Source organism: Quercus lobata, chromosome 3 (genome assembly GCF_001633185.2).
Source record: "Quercus lobata isolate SW786 chromosome 3, ValleyOak3.0 Primary Assembly, whole genome shotgun sequence".
Lineage (NCBI taxonomy): Eukaryota > Viridiplantae > Streptophyta > Magnoliopsida > Fagales > Fagaceae > Quercus > Quercus lobata.
This window is the reverse complement of record NC_044906.1, coordinates 63,554,687-63,573,254: the sequence shown is the minus strand read 5'-3', so window position 1 is coordinate 63,573,254 and position 18,568 is coordinate 63,554,687. Positions and strand designations below refer to the sequence as shown.

Sequence of the window (18,568 nt, the reverse complement as noted above, 5' to 3'; positions counted from 1 at the left end):
AAGTTGAGATTCTGACTCTGAGCATGCCCCATGTTTTTCCCATTCATGTGACCAGAACCTAAAGCCATTGCTACTTGGGCAGCTAAGTGATGGCCAATCCTTTTGCAGATTGGTCATGAGGTCTGAGAGCTACAGAACCCATCATATACACAAATCACATATAAGAAATAAGTTAATAATGGCGGTGTGTAAATTTGTGATACCTCTAAAGCTTATGTGACATAATTGTAGAAGTCAACAAAAAGTTAGATGCTTCAGTTTAACTATAGATAATGAGAACAAAAAAAGATTTTTGAATGGCTTGAATTTTAAAAAAATGTACAAAATGATTTCTTTTACCTCCACCTTTCTTTTAACTTTGATATGTAGTCTTCAGGGAATGCATACAAACTACAAAAGTGAGCTGAATCTTCACAAGCTTTCTTGTGCTCAACATCTTGCTTCGGAGCCTTCTCACATTTTCCTTGTTCATTGTTCTCACTTTTCAATCAGATCTCTCCATCCAACATCTAACCATACTTTTCAAAAGGAAGCTGCAGTAGCACTTGAGTGTTGTTGATAAACAACAGTACTAACATTCAACTGTTTATGCAGAAAAGCATACATTTTATGAGACACTTATCAAGGAAAAAATAATGGTGCTAGATAACTTGTTTCATAAAATAAACTTCACCAACATGATTTTTAGTAGTCCAATAATGATTATGTAGATTTCCATTCCTAAATTGCTAATAGAAATTGCACGTACGGGCAACATTCAATGTCTTGAAGCAGGGGGAAAACAGAGAGAGAGAGAGTTAAAAAACAAAAGAATGGCCCTGCTCACCCATAGCAGAAGAAAAGTAACAAGAGTACAACTAGACCAAAGATACAAATAGTTCTAGGTCTAAGTATTGTATTCAATTGCTCCAAAAGTGTTTTCCACTATCTTTAAGGGTCCGGTAGCGCACCACCTAATGTAATATTTTTTCACCATAGATACCTGGGGGTTGAGGCAAAGAGACTCATTACAAAGCATTAGCAATATGGAAACATCTTGACAAAGTTTGGAAAACAGCATTTTCTAGAGGATAGGAAATACTGACCTCGAATGTCCAATAATGCATAAAGCTATTAATATATTTGAGCATGATAAGGCATAGGAGTGATAATCTAGACATTGCAATTCTTCGCATGTTTAAGGGCACGAACTCCCTGAAAATTTATATTGTAATTGAATTATAAGATCATGAAAAGGCATGTAATATGCAAGGAGGAGAGAATACATGAAAGGTATTTTTTTTCATACTTGATGCATTTGCCACATCCCCACAGAGCTAATAGTCGACGTGTTTACAATGACAAAAAGTGAAAAAATCTGTCGGGGTTTTGCAAGATAAAACTAAAGAAAATGGACATTGTACATGAAAATGAAGCAAAACATATCTATGAAATTCATAATCATGCTATAGGATAGTATAGACAGGCTGGATGCGAAGAGTCAAACCAAGGAGAACATTTACCCAAATGTATAGAAGATAAAAAAATAATAATAAAAAAAAAATTAAAAAAAAAAAACAAACAAACTACAGATATCTATTCAACACAATTAGTAAAAAAGTAAAAAACAAGAAGCATCCCTCTTATAAATCACAATATGGAAAAAGATCATCAGTGATTAGATTCCTCGTTGTAAACTCTCTTCTCACCGAAAGACTATCATTTAATACTTTCTAGAGGAAAATAAGCACTTTGAGAAAGGATTTAAGTTTCCATAGGTTGGCCCACATTTAAGAACTATATCTCAAAGTTCTGCTCCTTCCATATAAGCATTCACTATAGAGAAGCCAGTAGGCTTGGTTGACAGTAAAGAGTCCTAACTGATTCATGGGGCCTAATCAGTTTAACTGCACTTCCCGACCTAGGAGTTAGCTCCTTTCAAATAATAGAGTTAGCTACATGAGATGCATTTCAATTCCTCACTAATGCATAATTTCATTGTGCGGTAGCTTGGTCCAAAAAATCAAAAGCCTTGTAATATGTGGATAATTTCTCCCACACACATTGGATCTTACATTAAGCCAAAAGTCATGATCATTAGGAATTGAGTTCCCATTTCCTACCAGCCATTTAGCTTCAGTGGGAACAGATAATCCCATTGCTTTTTTTTTTTTTTTAGATAAATATATAATTTCAATAAAAATTAACATGAAAACATCCTAGAAAGTAGTGTAAATCTGTACCGAACCTCTGTTTCAAGATGTGATAGTAATTTGTTTCTGATTTCCATGGGTTGGTAAGTAGTCATTGTATCAATATTATAATTGCAAGTTCAATGCATAACACATATATACATTTTTTAAAAGCCTTTTTTTTTTGTCTTTTGTGTATTGGGGTGTACTAGCAATTTTCTTATAATCAATCCTTGTTTCTCTAAGTTGTGAAGAGAGTTTATGGCCATGTATCTCGTGGCTTGAGAAGTTAAGTCACATATAGTGCCAACCTGAATCACAGCTAAAATTCATAACAAAAATCTGGCAATGGGTAAACTAGAACTTTTGCATTGGATTATAGAAGGTATACTTCTTTTTCTCATCAAATATGCTATTTATGCAGAAAGTTGAATTGAGGCAAGTTCTTAAATGGACAAATGTCTATGGAAATTATTTACCTGAGGACAAGCATGCCAAGAGACAGTTCTTTGAGTACTTGAAGGAGACAATGTGTCTCATCCTGTGTTGCTTCACTTAAGTGCTATTTGTAATGTAGGTTAAACCAAATCAGTCTGCTCTAGGATTTTTTTTAAGGTCCACAAAAAAATTTGCTAGACTGCCCATGTCTTCCATTCACAGTATGCCATGAAGATTGAGATGCTTATAGCTCATAACTATCTGCAGAATTCAGAAGTGGGTTAACGTAGTAAAGGTTGTTTTCCATTTTCCAACTATCCTTTCTACTAGCATAAGACTGACTTGAAATTGGAGCTTTCCCATTAATGCTTGTCTAGCATTCTAATGGCAATAGTGTAACAAGGAACTACTTTGAAAATTTTAGTTTGACCTTTAGAGAATTGGGTATAAAATGTGGACAGAGGATCCTAAATGATAGAAAGATCATTTTAAATGCAAAAACTTAAGGAATAAAAGAGTTATAACAACCGCTACAGTTGTTATGCAAACAATAATGAAATCGTGGCCTTGCAATCCTCACTATATCAAATATTCCTAATTAATAGAGAATGAACAAAAAAAATTAAAGACCTATGCTTTTAGATTATATCTTTGAAAATCAGGTTTGCAACTAGTCAAATACGAACTATATTCTTCCAGAGATCCAATCAAAGACATTAAAATGCACAGGCATTTTAATTTTTGGTTAGCATGTCTTAAATGACCAGCTAACCTAGTAAATTATTATAGACCATTTAGGTGTGATACAAATCATTTACAATTTATCTCAAACAATCTTGTACACAACCAAACAAATTCAATGTAGCTTCTAAAATTCAAAGTGATGCACATTTTCTACAAAAGTCAAGATTCTATGCGATTGGTGTACATAATTTTTAAATTAAGAAACCAATTAAGTCCAAAAGAAAAAATAAAACTTGGAAACAATTGCAAGATCTTTCCTCACCAGGGTAAGGTCACATGGTAAGCTAAGCAGAAATTATGCATCTCAATTTGACAAATTAGATAAAAAAAAAAAAACACAAAATTATACATAAGAAAACAAGACTGAGCTCACATCAAAGGCAGAAGGTAATCTGGGGCCTACCAGTGACTTCAATGGCAACCATCCCAGTCAACTACATTAACCAAAAAACTAAGATCAATTAACAGAAATGAAATAATTATATTATAAATAATAATTTTTAAGTTCAAAAACTTATTCAATTCCCAATTTTTTTTTTTTTTTTTTACAGAAACACAATAAATACTTATAAGTTGATATGATATCCATTGCCATTGGCTAAAAGATGCAAATGAAACCGTGCTACTAAAAAGGGAAACATACCTTGGCATCAAATGTACACCAAGGTCTTGGGCCATTGAAGTTGAAAACAAACAAAACCCACCAAGGTCTAGAGAACAGAACGAAATGTTCAAGGCTGGTGGGCAGTAAGGTCTAAGGGCCTCAGTTCAAGAAAAATCTCTGGGGCAGCAAAAGCAAAATATCTTAAAAAGCTTGGTGGTGGCCCCAATTAGCCAACTCATGCACGACATAGATATGTCATCATGGACCAGAGGAGACTGATATTCTTCTTTATCATCACATCCAAAAAATGGCAACTCACGCAAGTAATCAACAACATCATCATCATCATGTCCAGCTGTTAGAAGGGGCAAGTTAGGTATTAAAGATTCATGAGGAGGACAGGTGCATTCTACATGGACCCCCCACCTTTTTATAAAAGGATATTGAATGCTATATGTAACATGATTCTGGTCAGTTGGATTTGATTCATTCAAATACTGCTGTAGAAGTCGTCGAGGTGGAGAATGTAAGTACTGAAGATTATAATCATTTTGAAATCGACAAAAACTCCCAGATTCACGTTTTTCACAACCATTGATGGAAATGTAAAAAATGCCAAATTCATGAGAATATCCTTGTGCCTCATTCGGTCCACAAACAACACAGACAGCCAATTTTGGAAATCTGCGACCAACCCAGAAAAATATGGAATTTTCAACACTCAGATGATTAAACCATTTTGGCATCTCGGTTCCCCATACATAAATAGTACGTTCAATGTCCCGATCTTCATATTCAACGCCTTCAGTTTCAGATGGGAAATGATTGGAGAACTGCTGATCCATTGATATGTCCCCATCTTCAGATTCAGCACCCACAGTTTCAGATAAGAAGTGATTGGAGAACTGCCAATCCATTGATATGTCCCCATCTTCTGATTCAGCACCCTCAGTTTCAGATGGGAAGTAATTGGTCAACTGTGGTTGCAATGATATGTTCCCATCTTCAGATTCAGCACTCTCAATTTCAGATGGACAGTAATTGGATAACCGCCGATTCATTGATACATCCCCATCTTCAAATTCAGCACCCTCAGTTTCAGAAGGGAAGCAATTGGATAATTGTAGATTCATTAATTTGTTGCTTCTTGCACTACCACATACACATACTCTATTTGGTAAAATCCCAATAATTTCTATTACCTGCATGCAATTAGAAAATTCAAGATATTTTTCATTTAGCAAATCTCGTAAAGTATTTTGAGGAAGTAACAAAAATTGCTTCTTTATGTATATCTTAAAGAAAGAGAGAGACCTGACTCAATAGCCCGCTTGGTGATTGGGTATCCAACAACATGCTATTCCTTGCAAAAACTAGGCTTATCGATTGTGGAAGTCCTTGAACTTCACGAAGAAGCTTGCTATTCGTAATATTAAGTGATTCTAATCTGGGAAATCTGCTAATGCTTTCAGGGATGGTAACAATATTAGTTCCAGATAGATTTATATCTTGCAATGCGGGGAAGTAATCAGGCTTCATCAAAAGATCTAATTCAATTATGTTTTCATAGTACTCGAAACTCAGGTGTGTCATGTTCACAAACCCATATCCGAAAGAGCTATCAAAAGAATTGCCGTCGTTCTCAATTTGGCAGTAGTAGTCGTCAAATCCCGAAGCTGTTGCAATTTATAAATGCTATCCGGAAGATCCTGAAGGTTTTTGCATTCATAAAGGCTTAATGCCTCAAGCTTAGTGAGATGCTCGATTGATGAAGGCACCTCTCTAATACCACTCCCACTTAAATATAAAGTCTTTAAACATTCCATTTCTTGATGAAAATTAGGGAGCTTTTTAAGCCTTGAGCAGCCAATAAGATCAAAAACAACAAGAGATTTCAACCTGAGTTGGCTTGGAAGAAATTGAAGTTTTGTGCAATGACGGAGACGCCATCTTTTGAGCTTTTCAAGAGATCCAAAGCATTCATCAATCTCAACTAAATTTTCACAAAAAGTGAGGTCCAAATTCTCTAAATTTGGGGCCCATAATTTAGGTAAATTCGTGATAAATTTACAATCAAAGAGATCGACGCCTTTCAAATTTTCTAACCAGCACTCCTGTAACAAAAAAAAAAAAAAAAAAAAAAAAAATTCAAAAGTCACAACAAAATTTGAAATAAAATTTGACAAATGCTACAACCACAAACTATTTTACAACATTTTTACAAATTGTTGATGTGGCCAATTTCTTATTGGTTTTCATCTAACCCCACTATTAATATCACTTTATCATTTACCAATAATTTCTCACTACATTAGCAGTTTGTAAAAAAATTTTGTAAAAAAGTTTGTATCTCTAGTATTATTTAAAAATTTTACAAAAATCTCAATTTAAAAATATACATAATCATACCTGCTTGATTAGCTTTGGCAATCTAATGCGGCTATGTGGCATCTCAATAGCAACAAGTTGTTCAGGAAAATATTCTGGCCATGGCCAATGAAAAGGATAATGGGGCCACTTAAGAAGTATTAAATTGCTGGGAAGAAATTCAAGTGGTTTACAAATATGTACATTCTCAACTATTAGAAATTTGAGACTTTCCATCCTTCTGAAAGCTTGAGTGTGTAGTTGCACCTCTACTGGTTGAGGTGAATGCAACATTATGCCTCGAATTTTTTTTGATCCCTAATTGGAGAAGCATCAAGTCAACTATAGGAAGTAATATAATTTTCCAAATGTATAATGATTTTGAAATTTTAAGCAAAAAACAATATTGATGAACTAATATTTTATAAAATGTTAGAAAGAAAAAAATTAAAGAAAAAATAAAATACTTCTACCCAGTGAAAAAGAAAAAAAATAAAGAGCAAAATAATTGAAGAAAAAGAACTTATACCTTATTTCCAGTTAGTACTTTGAGCGAATCCTTATAACAATATAACCTGCTACGTTTTCTGATGTCTGGTTCTTGTTGTCGAACAACTTCCCTGCCCATTTGTTGTATCAAGTCATGCATTGACAATCTACCACATCGATCAACAGTTATGAGATACTTATTGATAAGTCTTGGAATACCAGAACATGGATATAATTCACAAGCATCTAATATCTTTACAACGTAATCTTTGTCCCATCCTTTGAAGAAACATGCAATATCGAGAAAAATATCTTTCTCAGTGCCTTGCAATCCATCATAACTTACTTGAAGTATATTTTGAATGCCTTTATTGGGAATTTTGTTATACATATCTAATGCACTTTCCCATTCATCTTTAGTTTTTCCACACAAATCACGGGCTATTATTTCTAGAGCTAGTGGAAGGCCTTTGGCAAAATTTGTGAATTTAGTTGCAAGTTTAGAATAATCTTCATCAGGTTTGTTTCCAGGAAAGGCATGCTTTGTAAAGAGTTGAAAAGCTTGATGTTTGTTTAATTCCTTGACCTTGAATTCCTTGACCTTGTAAGTTGTACAAACTTTTTCTTTAAGGGCAACTAACACGTGTCTATCTCTTAATGTTATAATGACTCTACTTCCAGGAGCAAACCAATTACATTTTCCAAGCAAATTTTCTATTCTTGTTGAATCATTGACATCATCAAGAATTAAAAAAACCTTTTTACAGCAAAGTCTCTTCTCTATCAAACTGATTCCTCTAAATCTACCCACCTTCCAATTACCATTCCCTAAGATGTCATTAAGAAGTTGCTCCTGTAGTGTGATTATGCCAGCATCTGTCCCCAAATTTTCTCTAACATTCTCTAAAAAGCTGCTTCCATCGAAATGTTTAGCAATTCTATTATAAACAGCTTTTGCGATTGTAGTCTTTCCTACTCCGGGAAGACCATGAATCCCTACCATGCAAACTTCGTCTGACCCAATATCTAAAAGTGACTCTATGGCTGCAGCACGATAATTTATTCCAACTGGATATTCAGCAACATATAATGGTGTCCATTTTAATTTAACATTCGATATCTCTTCAACAATGTTTTCAATGAAGTCAGATTCAGATTTATATGTAGCGCAGCTGACAATCACATAGCATAAGAAAAAAATATAATTAGTTAGATTAGCAGATGAATAAGGTATCCAGTTGTGAGTTATAACACAACTGACGCAATTTTAAATCAAGTAAATGGAATGTAACTCATATTTTTGATAACTATCATTGATATCAACATAATATTAGAAGTATAAAAATACATGGGAGAAACTTGTAATTGGACCTTTGTAGACTATTTAACTTCGTACCAGATAATATGATCAAAAAAGAACACTTTCATAATTTTGCATGCGGTGTTTATGACAAACCAGATTAGTAGTATAAAATTAGTAAACTCATGAATCATGGTATCAACAATTAGATACATACCCTTTCTTGTAATGCCATCCAGATGCATTAGCTGCTATTCTTAGAGCATCCCTCCACCTGTGCACCTTGCTCTTGTTATCCTTCAACTTCTTTTCATGTTCAGCGAGTGCTTTTCCAAAGTTTCCCTTTTGATTTCGTATTTCTGATGGATCAACATTGTAAAAGACTGGACGAATTTTCACCCCTTTGTCCTCTTCTCTACATTTAACAATCTCAGCAAGTTCATCCAAGCACCATTTGGACTCTGCGTAGTTTTCAGAGAAGACAATAACCAAAATCGATGAATTTTTTATGGCTTGGATAAGTTCTTCCGAAATTTCTTCTCCCCTCGGAAGTTCATCATCAATGAAGGTGTAAATTCCTTTGTGGCACAAAGCCTTATATAAATGGCTGGTAAAACCTTCGCGGGTATCTTCACCTCTAAAGCTCAAGAAGACATCATAGTTCCATTGGCGAGTGGAGGAAGAAGAGAAGTCTCCTTAATTGTTCAAGAAAGCCATCGATGGGATCTATAAACAGAAGAATAGAAAAAGAGTGAATTGAATCAGAGAAAGAAATAGGAATCGGATCAGTGCAACAGGAAATGCGTTCGAAAGCAATTGAAGAGAAGAAAGTATGAGAGTGGGATGTAGGTATGGGAAAACGAAAAATGCATATATTTTTTATAATTAAAAACAGCAATAGAGTAAAACACGATAAACATGCCTCTACAAGTTTTCTTCCTTCCTACCAAGAAGGTCAGGTAACAGACAAAATCAGCAATGTAAAGGACGCTTTTAAGGACATTAACACTGTAACACGCGTTTTCCACGAAGCTACTATACTGTCATTTTATTTTCTGACAACGCTCAATGGTACGGAATTAAATATTTTTACCACACATACGCGAGAAGAGGAGAAAAGATTTTTAAAGGGGTGTATATGATACGGTCTTAAACTTAATCAATTATAAATGGGTGTATCCATATTCGTTAAGCCATAATTTTACCTATTTAGTAGCTTTACCAAAAATTACTTTACCTATTTTATATATAACACAATAAAATATCATATTTACTACACTAAAATAATATATATCCTCCCAATAAATAACAATATATTCTCAAAAATAGCTAATTATAAATTTTGATTTAAATGACCAATTATCAAAATTATAATACTTTTGTAAAAATATTCCAAAGAACATACATACATAATTACATACCAATTTACATCCACTGCTACCAAAATTCACGTTCACTATTATCTAGTAGGACTTAAAATCTCCATACACACCAATCAGACATTTCACAACACTCAAACCAAAGCATCACAAAACAGCTGAACAATTAATTATAATTTTGATTTAAATGATCATTTAATAAAAAATACATGCAAAAAAATCTCACCCAATGCAAAGACCACTCACACACTGCTACTCACACTACACTGCCAAGTGCAACCCATATGCAAACACCCACACATCTGTAAACAAAGCAAATTGAGACCCATATGCAAACACACACACACACACCCAAATGCAAAATCAACAGATCGGCGAAGGATGATGGATGAACGGAGCTGGGCTTCGAAGATGGGTGAGGAAGATGATGAATCGGGTCAGCGGTGGTGCGTGGGTCGGCGATGATGTGTGAGCTTCGGTGCGATGGTGCATGAGCTTCGGTGGCGGCGGTGAGGACGATGATGAATGGGTGAGGATGATGGATGAGGAGGATGGATGAATCGGTGAGAGTTTGAGGAGGATGAGAGTTTGATGATGAATCGGTGGAGAGTCTGAGTGCTTATTTGAGAAAGAGAGAATGAGTGTGAAACTACAAGAAATAAAAAAAGAAAGAAAGAAATATTATTTGAACGAGGGTGGAATAAAAAAAAGGGTCCGGTTATTGTTTACCTTAAAATACACATTGGTAAAATTTATAAAATATATATATATATATATATATTTGAGCATTTTTTTTAGTATTAGTGGTACTATATTGCTATTTTTAGCACCATTTAAGTATATATGTGTATAAAATTATTTTCTGAAGACTTAAATCCTAACCCTTACCCCTCACATCCCACATATTTATACTTGTGGAGTGACCACCGCACTAAGGATGCGCGGTGGTTTAGCACCACCAATACTAATGCTCTAATGTGTTGTCAAGTTTGTGTCTGTGAGTACTATCATTATATACCATCTCAAGTTTGCTATTTTTAGCACCTCCAATACTTTTTTTTATTTTTTTTTTATATACAAAATAGAATTTTTACTTTAACTTAATCTAAGTGCATATCTGTATGAAACTCTTTTTTGGAGACTTGAATCCCGATCCTTACTCCCCACATTCCGCACATTTATATTTGTAAAGTAACCACCGTATTAAGGGTGCGTGATGGTTTAGCACCACCGATACTAATGCTCTAACATGTTGTCAAGTTTGTGTTTGTGAGTTCTACCATTATATACCATATATTTGAAATAAAAAGTGTTCTTAAATAAATTACTGGGTTATTTAAAAAAAAAAAAAACTAGCAAGGGATTGTTTATTTTATTCTTATTAAATGAGGGGATGAATAGATTTAGGCACATAAGCAAGGGAATAAAAAGAAATGCACTAAAGGTGTTATGAACATTGGCTTATTGGTTGCTTCAAGGAAATTAAAACCCCTTAATTGATTAATTGACTGATTCAAAGTAGCGTAACTAACAATTTATCAAATCATTATCTAATTAACCAACTCCTAATAACAAAAATAAAATCTTAAATAATAAAATTAAATAAAAACTAAAATAAGGGTTTTAAAACAACTTTAGAAGTTAAAAAAATAATTACAGTTTTTGATTTATCATTTTTTATACAAATTTATGGTAATCTAAGATGACAAAATATTTCACATTTCTTTAATTTCATCACCTCATTAAATGATAGAAATCTTACATTACTTATTGATGAAAATATTATATTTATATTAACAAAATTGTACATATTAATAAATTTATTTTACTTATAAAAATTATTAAGATACCCAAAAAAAAAAAAAAACCTCTAAAATACTTCAAAAACACTAAAAAGAGAATGTTATTTTTTGAAGTAAACAGCAAAGGTAGCACTGTAAACACGTGATTTCCACGAAGGACTATACTGTACAGTAGTCTCCTCTAATAATTTCCTGACAACGCACAATGGATTTTTATCAATCATTATCAATTACCCAAATGTTCTTTCCACAATACATGCCTTCTTCTCTTGTTGACTGAGGATTAAGATTTAAGATTAGGGTCCGTTTGGATACAGCTGAAAACTGAAAAACACTGTAGCAAAATAATTTTTAAATGTGTGAATAGTATTGTGGGACCCATTTTTAATGAAAAAGTTGCTGAAAAGTGAAATTTGTGGATCCGTGAACAGTACACGATGTGCTGTGATTGGCTGAAACAAATTGAAAAAAAAGTCAAAATTTGCGGTTACTGTTCATTAAACAGTACATAAACAGTAACCGCAGTCAAAATTTTCCCGCACTGCTGGCATTTTTTTTTTTGAATCTCTACATAACTCGATTATTTAAAAATCGAGTTAGTTATACTGTTATAAACCCTGATTTCGTACTGTCTTTGTGTCAGGTGGAGTGTTTCAATGTAACTCGATTCCTGTAATATCGAGTTATAAAGTATACTTGATAGCCGTAAAGTCGAGTTATTCTCTTATAATTTCTGCACACCTTCTCCCACTTAGTGTGCCTTGCTCTCTGCTGAACTGAGGACGCTTTTTGCTGAACTGAGTTGGAACTCCTCCATGGATCAACAGCGGCTTTCTTCAAACTCAATTGAAATTTGTATCACCTCAGGTAAAAAATTCACATCACAATTTTAGGGCAATGTTATTTTCATTTGATATTGTACTAAATTTTGATTTTTTAGGTTGAATGAATGTGAAGTAAGTACATTGGTGTGATTTTGGTTATTTGTTGTAGTAAACGTTGGTGAGAAGAGAATGGAATAATTTCTTTACTATAGCAACATTTTGTATTGCACATAATCATCATTGGTCAGACATTTACAACAACATTTAGTGTTGAAGACAATGTGTAGACATTACCAACAATGTCTATTGTTTATGGTCAAATGTTGGTGTTAGTGTTAGTATTTCATTTTTAGCATGCAATAGTACACAATTTTATGAATGTCTCTGCTGTGTACCATTCTATGCAGGATTACATTATTTAGCAACAGTTGATACACACTGTTAACTTGATCATTTGGTGTTATTGTATTCAGTGTCAATGTCTGGTTCTGGCAACCCACAACTCTATAGGCCTCATGATGTGTTCACTGCTATGGGTTGTTGTTGGGTATTGGAAGATGAGTTCAGCTATCCAATCAATCCGAATTTGCGAAATAGTGCTTACGTTCACAATACCATGAGACAGGAGTGGGCTTGGTTATTTCGTGAACAACAAATGTTTTATGATGAGTTGGTTGGTTTTAAGTTGCCAGTGCCTCGGCGACTCGCATCGCAAATGCCCAGAGACAGCATCGACGAACTTCGTAAAGCATTGAACCGCATAAGAGAAGAAAATAATCGAATGAAGATACGTCTTAATCGATATCGGACCCAAGTCGAGATTCGAGAGTCAGTGCAGGAAGGGTGGTACGAGCATGCACAGTTCATGCAATCACTTCTTGTTGATCCCATTTATCAGTCAGACGTGGAGATGTCAGATGAAGAGTAATCGTGTCGTGTCGTGGTGTAATTAGATTTTGTTGGAGAACTATTTTGCTTAACTATGTGTTATATGTATGGTTGCATTTGTACTATGTAAACCTTATTATTGATTATGAGAAGCATGCAAATTATTCGTAATGTAGATTATTCTCACATAAGTCATAAAAGTCAAATATTCTCACACATGATGTTTTTCAATAAGCACGTACGACATAACACAGAAAACATAAAATAACTTACACTAACATTATTAACTTAACCATAGACATAACACACACACACACACACACACACACAGTGGCATTCATTCTGATAGGTAGTCCTCGTAGTTGAGGACATTGTTACGTTCTGCCGGAGTGAGTTGCCTGTTTGTTGCAACGGCTTGCTCCTCCGCCAATTGTAGCATATGATACCTGGACCTACGAAGTATCATAAGATTGTTCTCTTTTTTTATTTTCGTCACTGCACGCTCATATTGGTGCATGTTTTGTCGTGGCAGTGTGAGCGAGCTACGCTCGACAAGAGGCGCTCCGAGTTGCAGGAGATCATTGTGCAGAGCGTTGGACTCGTTCACGCGAAAGTCCCACTCCTGTTGCAATCCGGCATAGTATTCCCTCTCGTCAGAATCTCTTTGCGTTCTATAGTTATTTGGAAAACGAGGTAGCATCCAATTACGCATTGACATTGGAAAATGTGACTTTAGATCGGTATGTGTAGAAGTTTTGCAAGGGTAGATGTATGTAAATGGGACTTCGGTATGTGTAGATGTTTTGCAAGGGTAGATGTAAATGGGACTTTATATAGGGGTTTTGCAAGGGCAAGTATTCAGGTGGATGTGACTATAAGTATTCACGTGAATAAAGATGATATGACTTGACAGTATATTGTTCAGTGGCGTCTGTTGGTGCATGTGATTCGTTGAGGTAGCTGTTTCATATGGCTATAGCTTGTGCTACAGTAGCGGGCTGGTGATGTGTACTGCAAAAGAGGTTGCGTATTTATTCACGTGAAGACTATTCAACATTGATGTGCTTCATCTGACATGATTTGACGAGACAATGTTGAGCTGTGTTAAATGTATCATAAACTTCTCAGGGATGCTATAGGTACATCCTTTAAAAATGCTGCATTGCAAAAGGATGCATAGCTGTGTATTGACGTGCGTGTAGGTGATATGACTGGATAGGGTTCAACAGTGCAAAGCTATTGAGCAGCACTACGAACATCAATGTAGCAATAGGACCAATAACACTCGAAATTGATGCACAAAATTTTCTGCGCTGCTATGTGTATTGACGTGAGTGTGGATGGGTACTTCTGGTCAGGGTTCAACAATACTGAGCTATCCACCGTAGCTACAGTCATTGCTCCCTATGGTGGAATTTGGCAAGTGTGATTGAAGAAAGCTGATAACAACATTTGGTTTTGTAATGGTTGGCAGGATTTCGCTGAATACCATTCTATCTGTTATGGTTATTTTTTAGTCTTCAGATATGAAGGAAATTCAAGCTTCCATATTGTTATATTTGATAAGACTGCCATTGAGATTCAATATCCACGTAGGAAGAATTGTAAATTGGAAGATCATGAGGTAAAAATATCAAAAACTTAGATGAAGATGATACAAACATTTCTTCCTCAATGTACAAACCCATAAAACATGAAGTCAGAGAAAAGTTTGTTCTTAAAAAATTACTGATTATGTCCAGAGGAAGAGAGAGAGAGCAATCCAAGCAGCCAAAAAATTCAAGCCTAAAAATCCTTCTTTCATGGGTATCTCGTGGCCACATAATATGGTGAGCCTTTATACATAATGTGATTATGATGTTCTCTTAAATATGGCTTGGAAACATATATGGGAAGCAAGTATATTATTGGGAAGCAATTTGTCACACATCAATGTCTTGTGCTATTACCCTCCATCAAAACATATTAAGCAATGAGATTCGGGGAAGGCTGGGTTGCATTTTCGAAAGACAATAATTTAGAAAAAGGAGATGTCTGTGTCTTTGAGGTGATCGAAAGGACTCCTGTTGTGATTAGTGTCTCAATATTTCACTTGGTTGACCATCAGAGTTTGGACAAGGATAACCTGTTTAAAATTTAAACTAGTGATGTTTATGCTTATATTTAATTAGGGACTTTGATCACTACTATGGTTTATTTCTGATGGATGTGGTTTTAAGACTTTTCTCTGACCAGTTTGGTATGTCTTGTTCAAAACTATTCAGAATTCCTGTGCTTCATCTGACATGACTTGTTGAGACAGTACTGAGCTGTGTTCAATGTATCATAAACTTTTCAGCCATGCTCTGCATCCTTGAAAATGGTGCATTGCAAAAGAAGGCATATCTGTGTATTGACTGGACAGGGTTGAACAGTGCGAAGCTGTTAAGCAGCACATGTAGCACTACGAACAACATCTGTGTACCAATGGTGGACAGCTCACACCCAAAATTGATGCATAGCCAATTCAGGGATGCTCTGCCTCTTCGAAAACAGTGCATTGCAAAGGGTTGCACATATGTGTATTCACGTGAGTGGGGATGGGTACGTGTGGTCAGGGTTCAATAGTTTCGAGATGTTGAGTATCACATGCAAAACTACATCAATCAAGTGTAGCAATGATGGACAGCTTACCCCCAAAAATTTGCTTACACTTTTGAAGGGTCCTCTGCATCCTTGAAAATAGTGCATTGCAAAATGTTGCATATCTGTTTATTCACGTGGTTATGGATGATATGACTGGACAGGGTTCAATAGTGTCGAGTTGTTGAGCAGCACATGCAGAACTGTGAACATGACTTCGCCGAACAGTGCCGAGCTGTGTTAGCCTTTTCCAACCTCACTTGCCAAATGCTAGTATTACGAGCAGTGAGTGTAGCAACAGTAGAGAGTTTTATCCCCCTGTTTCCCTACAAACTTTTCAGGGAGTCTTTGCAGGTAGAAAATGTAGTTACATTTTCTCAACATCAATGTAAAATTGCATGAAGAAAACTATGCTTCCAAGTTTTACATCAATGGCTTCCGATCATCACAATTGCAATATTAGGGAGCTTTCAAGCAATGCTACAACAAACCAATAACTTGAATGAAACATTTGAAAGGCTGATCAGGCTTTTAGGCCTTTACCCTATTTTTAAGCAAACCAAATATCGTTGTGAGAGTGTGTTGGGTGAGCCATATGGATTTTCAGTGAGTGAGTGGTTAGTCTGGTTTGGACGAGTCTTTATGTAATGTATCTATATAAAGTAGGACACTATTACAACTAAGATACACAGATACGTGCATATTATATCGTGACTCAAACAACTCATATAAAAGAATTATTTGTATTATTGAATCATAAGCGCGGTTGGTCTATGTGGTTTGGATCAGTCTGTATGTATTGAATCTATTAAATTTTCCTACAAGTAATATGCAATAAATATAATTTGGAGGCATTTCACTTCCTAAGGTTTTCCCTACATTACAAAGCAAAGGACATTGTTCGTCCATGACCCACATTACTTGAATGTAGCAACAAAGAACACGTATGAAAAAAATGAGAAAGTGATTTCACATAAACTTAGCCAAAAGTAATAAACAGTTAATCTTTAGATTTGCAAAAGTTGAACATACATAATCATCATTTGTCACACATTAATAATAACATCATGTATTGCACATAATGTGTAGACATTAACAACAACGTCTAATGTTCGTAGGTAGAAATTTTTGGAAATCATCATTGCTTGAATCTGAGAAGTCTGAAATATCTGTTTCATCATCTAACGCAGTAATTTCATTAATAGACTTCATGGCTCGCTCTTGCGCCTTCCCCTTTAGATGCTTCCTAGCTTTTTGGATTGCGTGAAAACGATCTAGTCGCCTTTGCATTTGATTGTTCTCTTGTTCAAGACGAGCAAGTATGTTGGCAGGTTCATCTCTAGGTAACTCGGCAGAGCGTGCCTTAGGAACTCGTAACTCGTGCCATCGACAATACACCTCTAACTCACACCTCTTCTCGTATAGGGTTGACCATGGTGGTTCTGCTATAGTGAACTCTATTGCGGTGGTATCTGTACTTAGTTTTGTAGGTTTGCCGACCATGATGTGTCCGACGCTTCCAAGACTCTCATACATGTATATTGGCATATTAACGAAATCTCTCTTCTTTCCAACCCATTTTCCTCCATAGTGGTCTGTGTATGTATGTAGTTGTTGATCTGTTGGAACTTCTGATGATGCATTTGTTGAAGTAGGTCCAAACTTGTTTCGCATTGTACGATTTGATGTTGAGGCATTGCGACTCATAGCTTAATCAATCTACGAAGTTAGCGGGGTAGAAAGTTAACATTATATCACTGGTGCATTTATAACCTCATTTCACGGTCCAGGCATTACAATTTCACTTATTAGGGCCTGTCATGTCAAACCCTTCAGGAAAAACGCTATATGAACAAGATTTTAAATGTTCCTAATGTCACATCAAAGGTGGGCAGTAGTTGCAACAGTAGATGTAAATGAGACATCTGTGCATCCAATTTCACAATTCTGTATTCACGTGAGTGTGGGTGTGAAACAGTGTCGACCTGGGTATCCACATCGTGTAGAGCACCGAACATGACTTGACTAAGCAGCAGTGTCTGTTGGCGCATGTGCTGCGATTGAAGGAGTTTGATATGACTACAGTTGGTGCTACAGAAGCAGGCTGGTGACGTGTGTTTAGAGTTGGAACTTGGTCACCTTCAAACTTCGCTATATTAATTGTGTTTTGTCTTTCACCAGCAAGTTCGCAATATTAATTTATTAATTATGCTTGGTCTTTCACAAAACAAATTATGAAGATCACAGTGTTTTCTGTGATTTGGTCATTTTGAATGTCTGTAAACATCATGGTGTGTAAATATGACGGTGTTCATTATCTTTGGTCATTAAACATTTACAGGTTAAAAGCATCACTTTGGTCTCAGAACCATCACTCTTACAAATTACGGAGCGCCACAGGCTGAAACACTGAAATTTCTCTTGTAATCGTAGCCAATTAATGTGAGAATGCATTTGAGGGAATACCTACTTACTCGACTATTCGATCAAACATCGTGGTCAAAGACTTGTCGGTTTGAAGCGAGGCCCAATTTGGACTGAATACCACATCTGTTATACCTTAGATGTTGGTGGTGGCTTGAGCTCCTGGTTATATCTGTTTAATTGTGCTTGGTCCTTTACAAAATCTTAAACATCAGGGTGTTTATTATCGTTGGTCATTTTCAAGGATGCTAGTCAAAACGCTCTTCCCATAATTCGTGACTGTTGGTTAGAAGAGATTGCACATAGGTAAAACCATGTTCAACCCTGAAACTAAGCTCTTAAACAAACGCGTGCCATAATAATTTACAGGTTGAAAGCACTACTTTGCTCTTAGAACTTTGATGTTAGTGGCTTGAGGTCACTGTTATATCTGTTTAATTGTGTTTGGTCATTCGTAAAAACATTAAACATCAGGGTGTTCATTATTGTTGGTCATTTTCAAGGATGGTAGTCAAA

At 35.4% G+C, this 18,568-nt stretch overlaps 3 protein-coding genes across 5 annotated transcripts; 1 reads left to right on the top strand and 2 right to left on the bottom strand.

Annotated features, from left to right (window-relative positions):
• Window positions 1-344: 344 nt before the first annotated feature.
• On the bottom strand, window positions 345-5,352 carry LOC115979400. Of its 3 annotated transcripts, XM_031101427.1 has the most exons (7): window positions 5,272-5,352; window positions 3,997-5,159; window positions 3,757-3,787; window positions 2,651-2,870; window positions 1,289-1,316; window positions 1,086-1,194; window positions 345-982 (listed from the first exon to the last, which is right to left on the bottom strand). In XM_031101427.1, the coding sequence occupies exons 1-2, from the start codon at window positions 5,311-5,313 to the stop codon at window positions 4,122-4,124; spliced, it is 1,080 nt and encodes a 359-aa protein (XP_030957287.1). In that variant the 5' UTR covers window positions 5,314-5,352; the 3' UTR covers window positions 345-982; window positions 1,086-1,194; window positions 1,289-1,316; window positions 2,651-2,870; window positions 3,757-3,787; window positions 3,997-4,121. The 3 variants fall into 3 exon arrangements, with proteins under 3 accessions (XP_030957287.1, XP_030957286.1, XP_030957288.1); XM_031101426.1 differs by having other exon boundaries at window positions 345-1,194; XM_031101428.1 differs by lacking the exons at window positions 1,289-1,316; window positions 2,651-2,870 and having other exon boundaries at window positions 345-1,194; window positions 3,727-3,787.
• A 58-nt stretch (window positions 5,353-5,410) lies between these two features.
• On the bottom strand, window positions 5,411-7,816 carry LOC115981254 (TMV resistance protein N-like). The gene is made up of 3 exons (XM_031103414.1): window positions 6,854-7,816; window positions 6,367-6,474; window positions 5,411-6,071 (listed from the first exon to the last, which is right to left on the bottom strand). The coding sequence occupies exons 1-3, from the start codon at window positions 7,814-7,816 to the stop codon at window positions 5,553-5,555; spliced, it is 1,590 nt and encodes a 529-aa protein (XP_030959274.1). The 3' UTR covers window positions 5,411-5,552.
• Window positions 7,817-12,087: 4,271 nt separating this feature from the next.
• LOC115982623 lies at window positions 12,088-13,166 on the top strand. Its single transcript, XM_031105268.1, has 2 exons — window positions 12,088-12,161; window positions 12,592-13,166. Exons 1-2 carry the CDS (start codon window positions 12,110-12,112, stop codon window positions 13,044-13,046), a joined length of 507 nt encoding a protein of 168 aa, XP_030961128.1. The 5' UTR covers window positions 12,088-12,109; the 3' UTR covers window positions 13,047-13,166.
• Window positions 13,167-18,568: the final 5,402 nt, after the last annotated feature.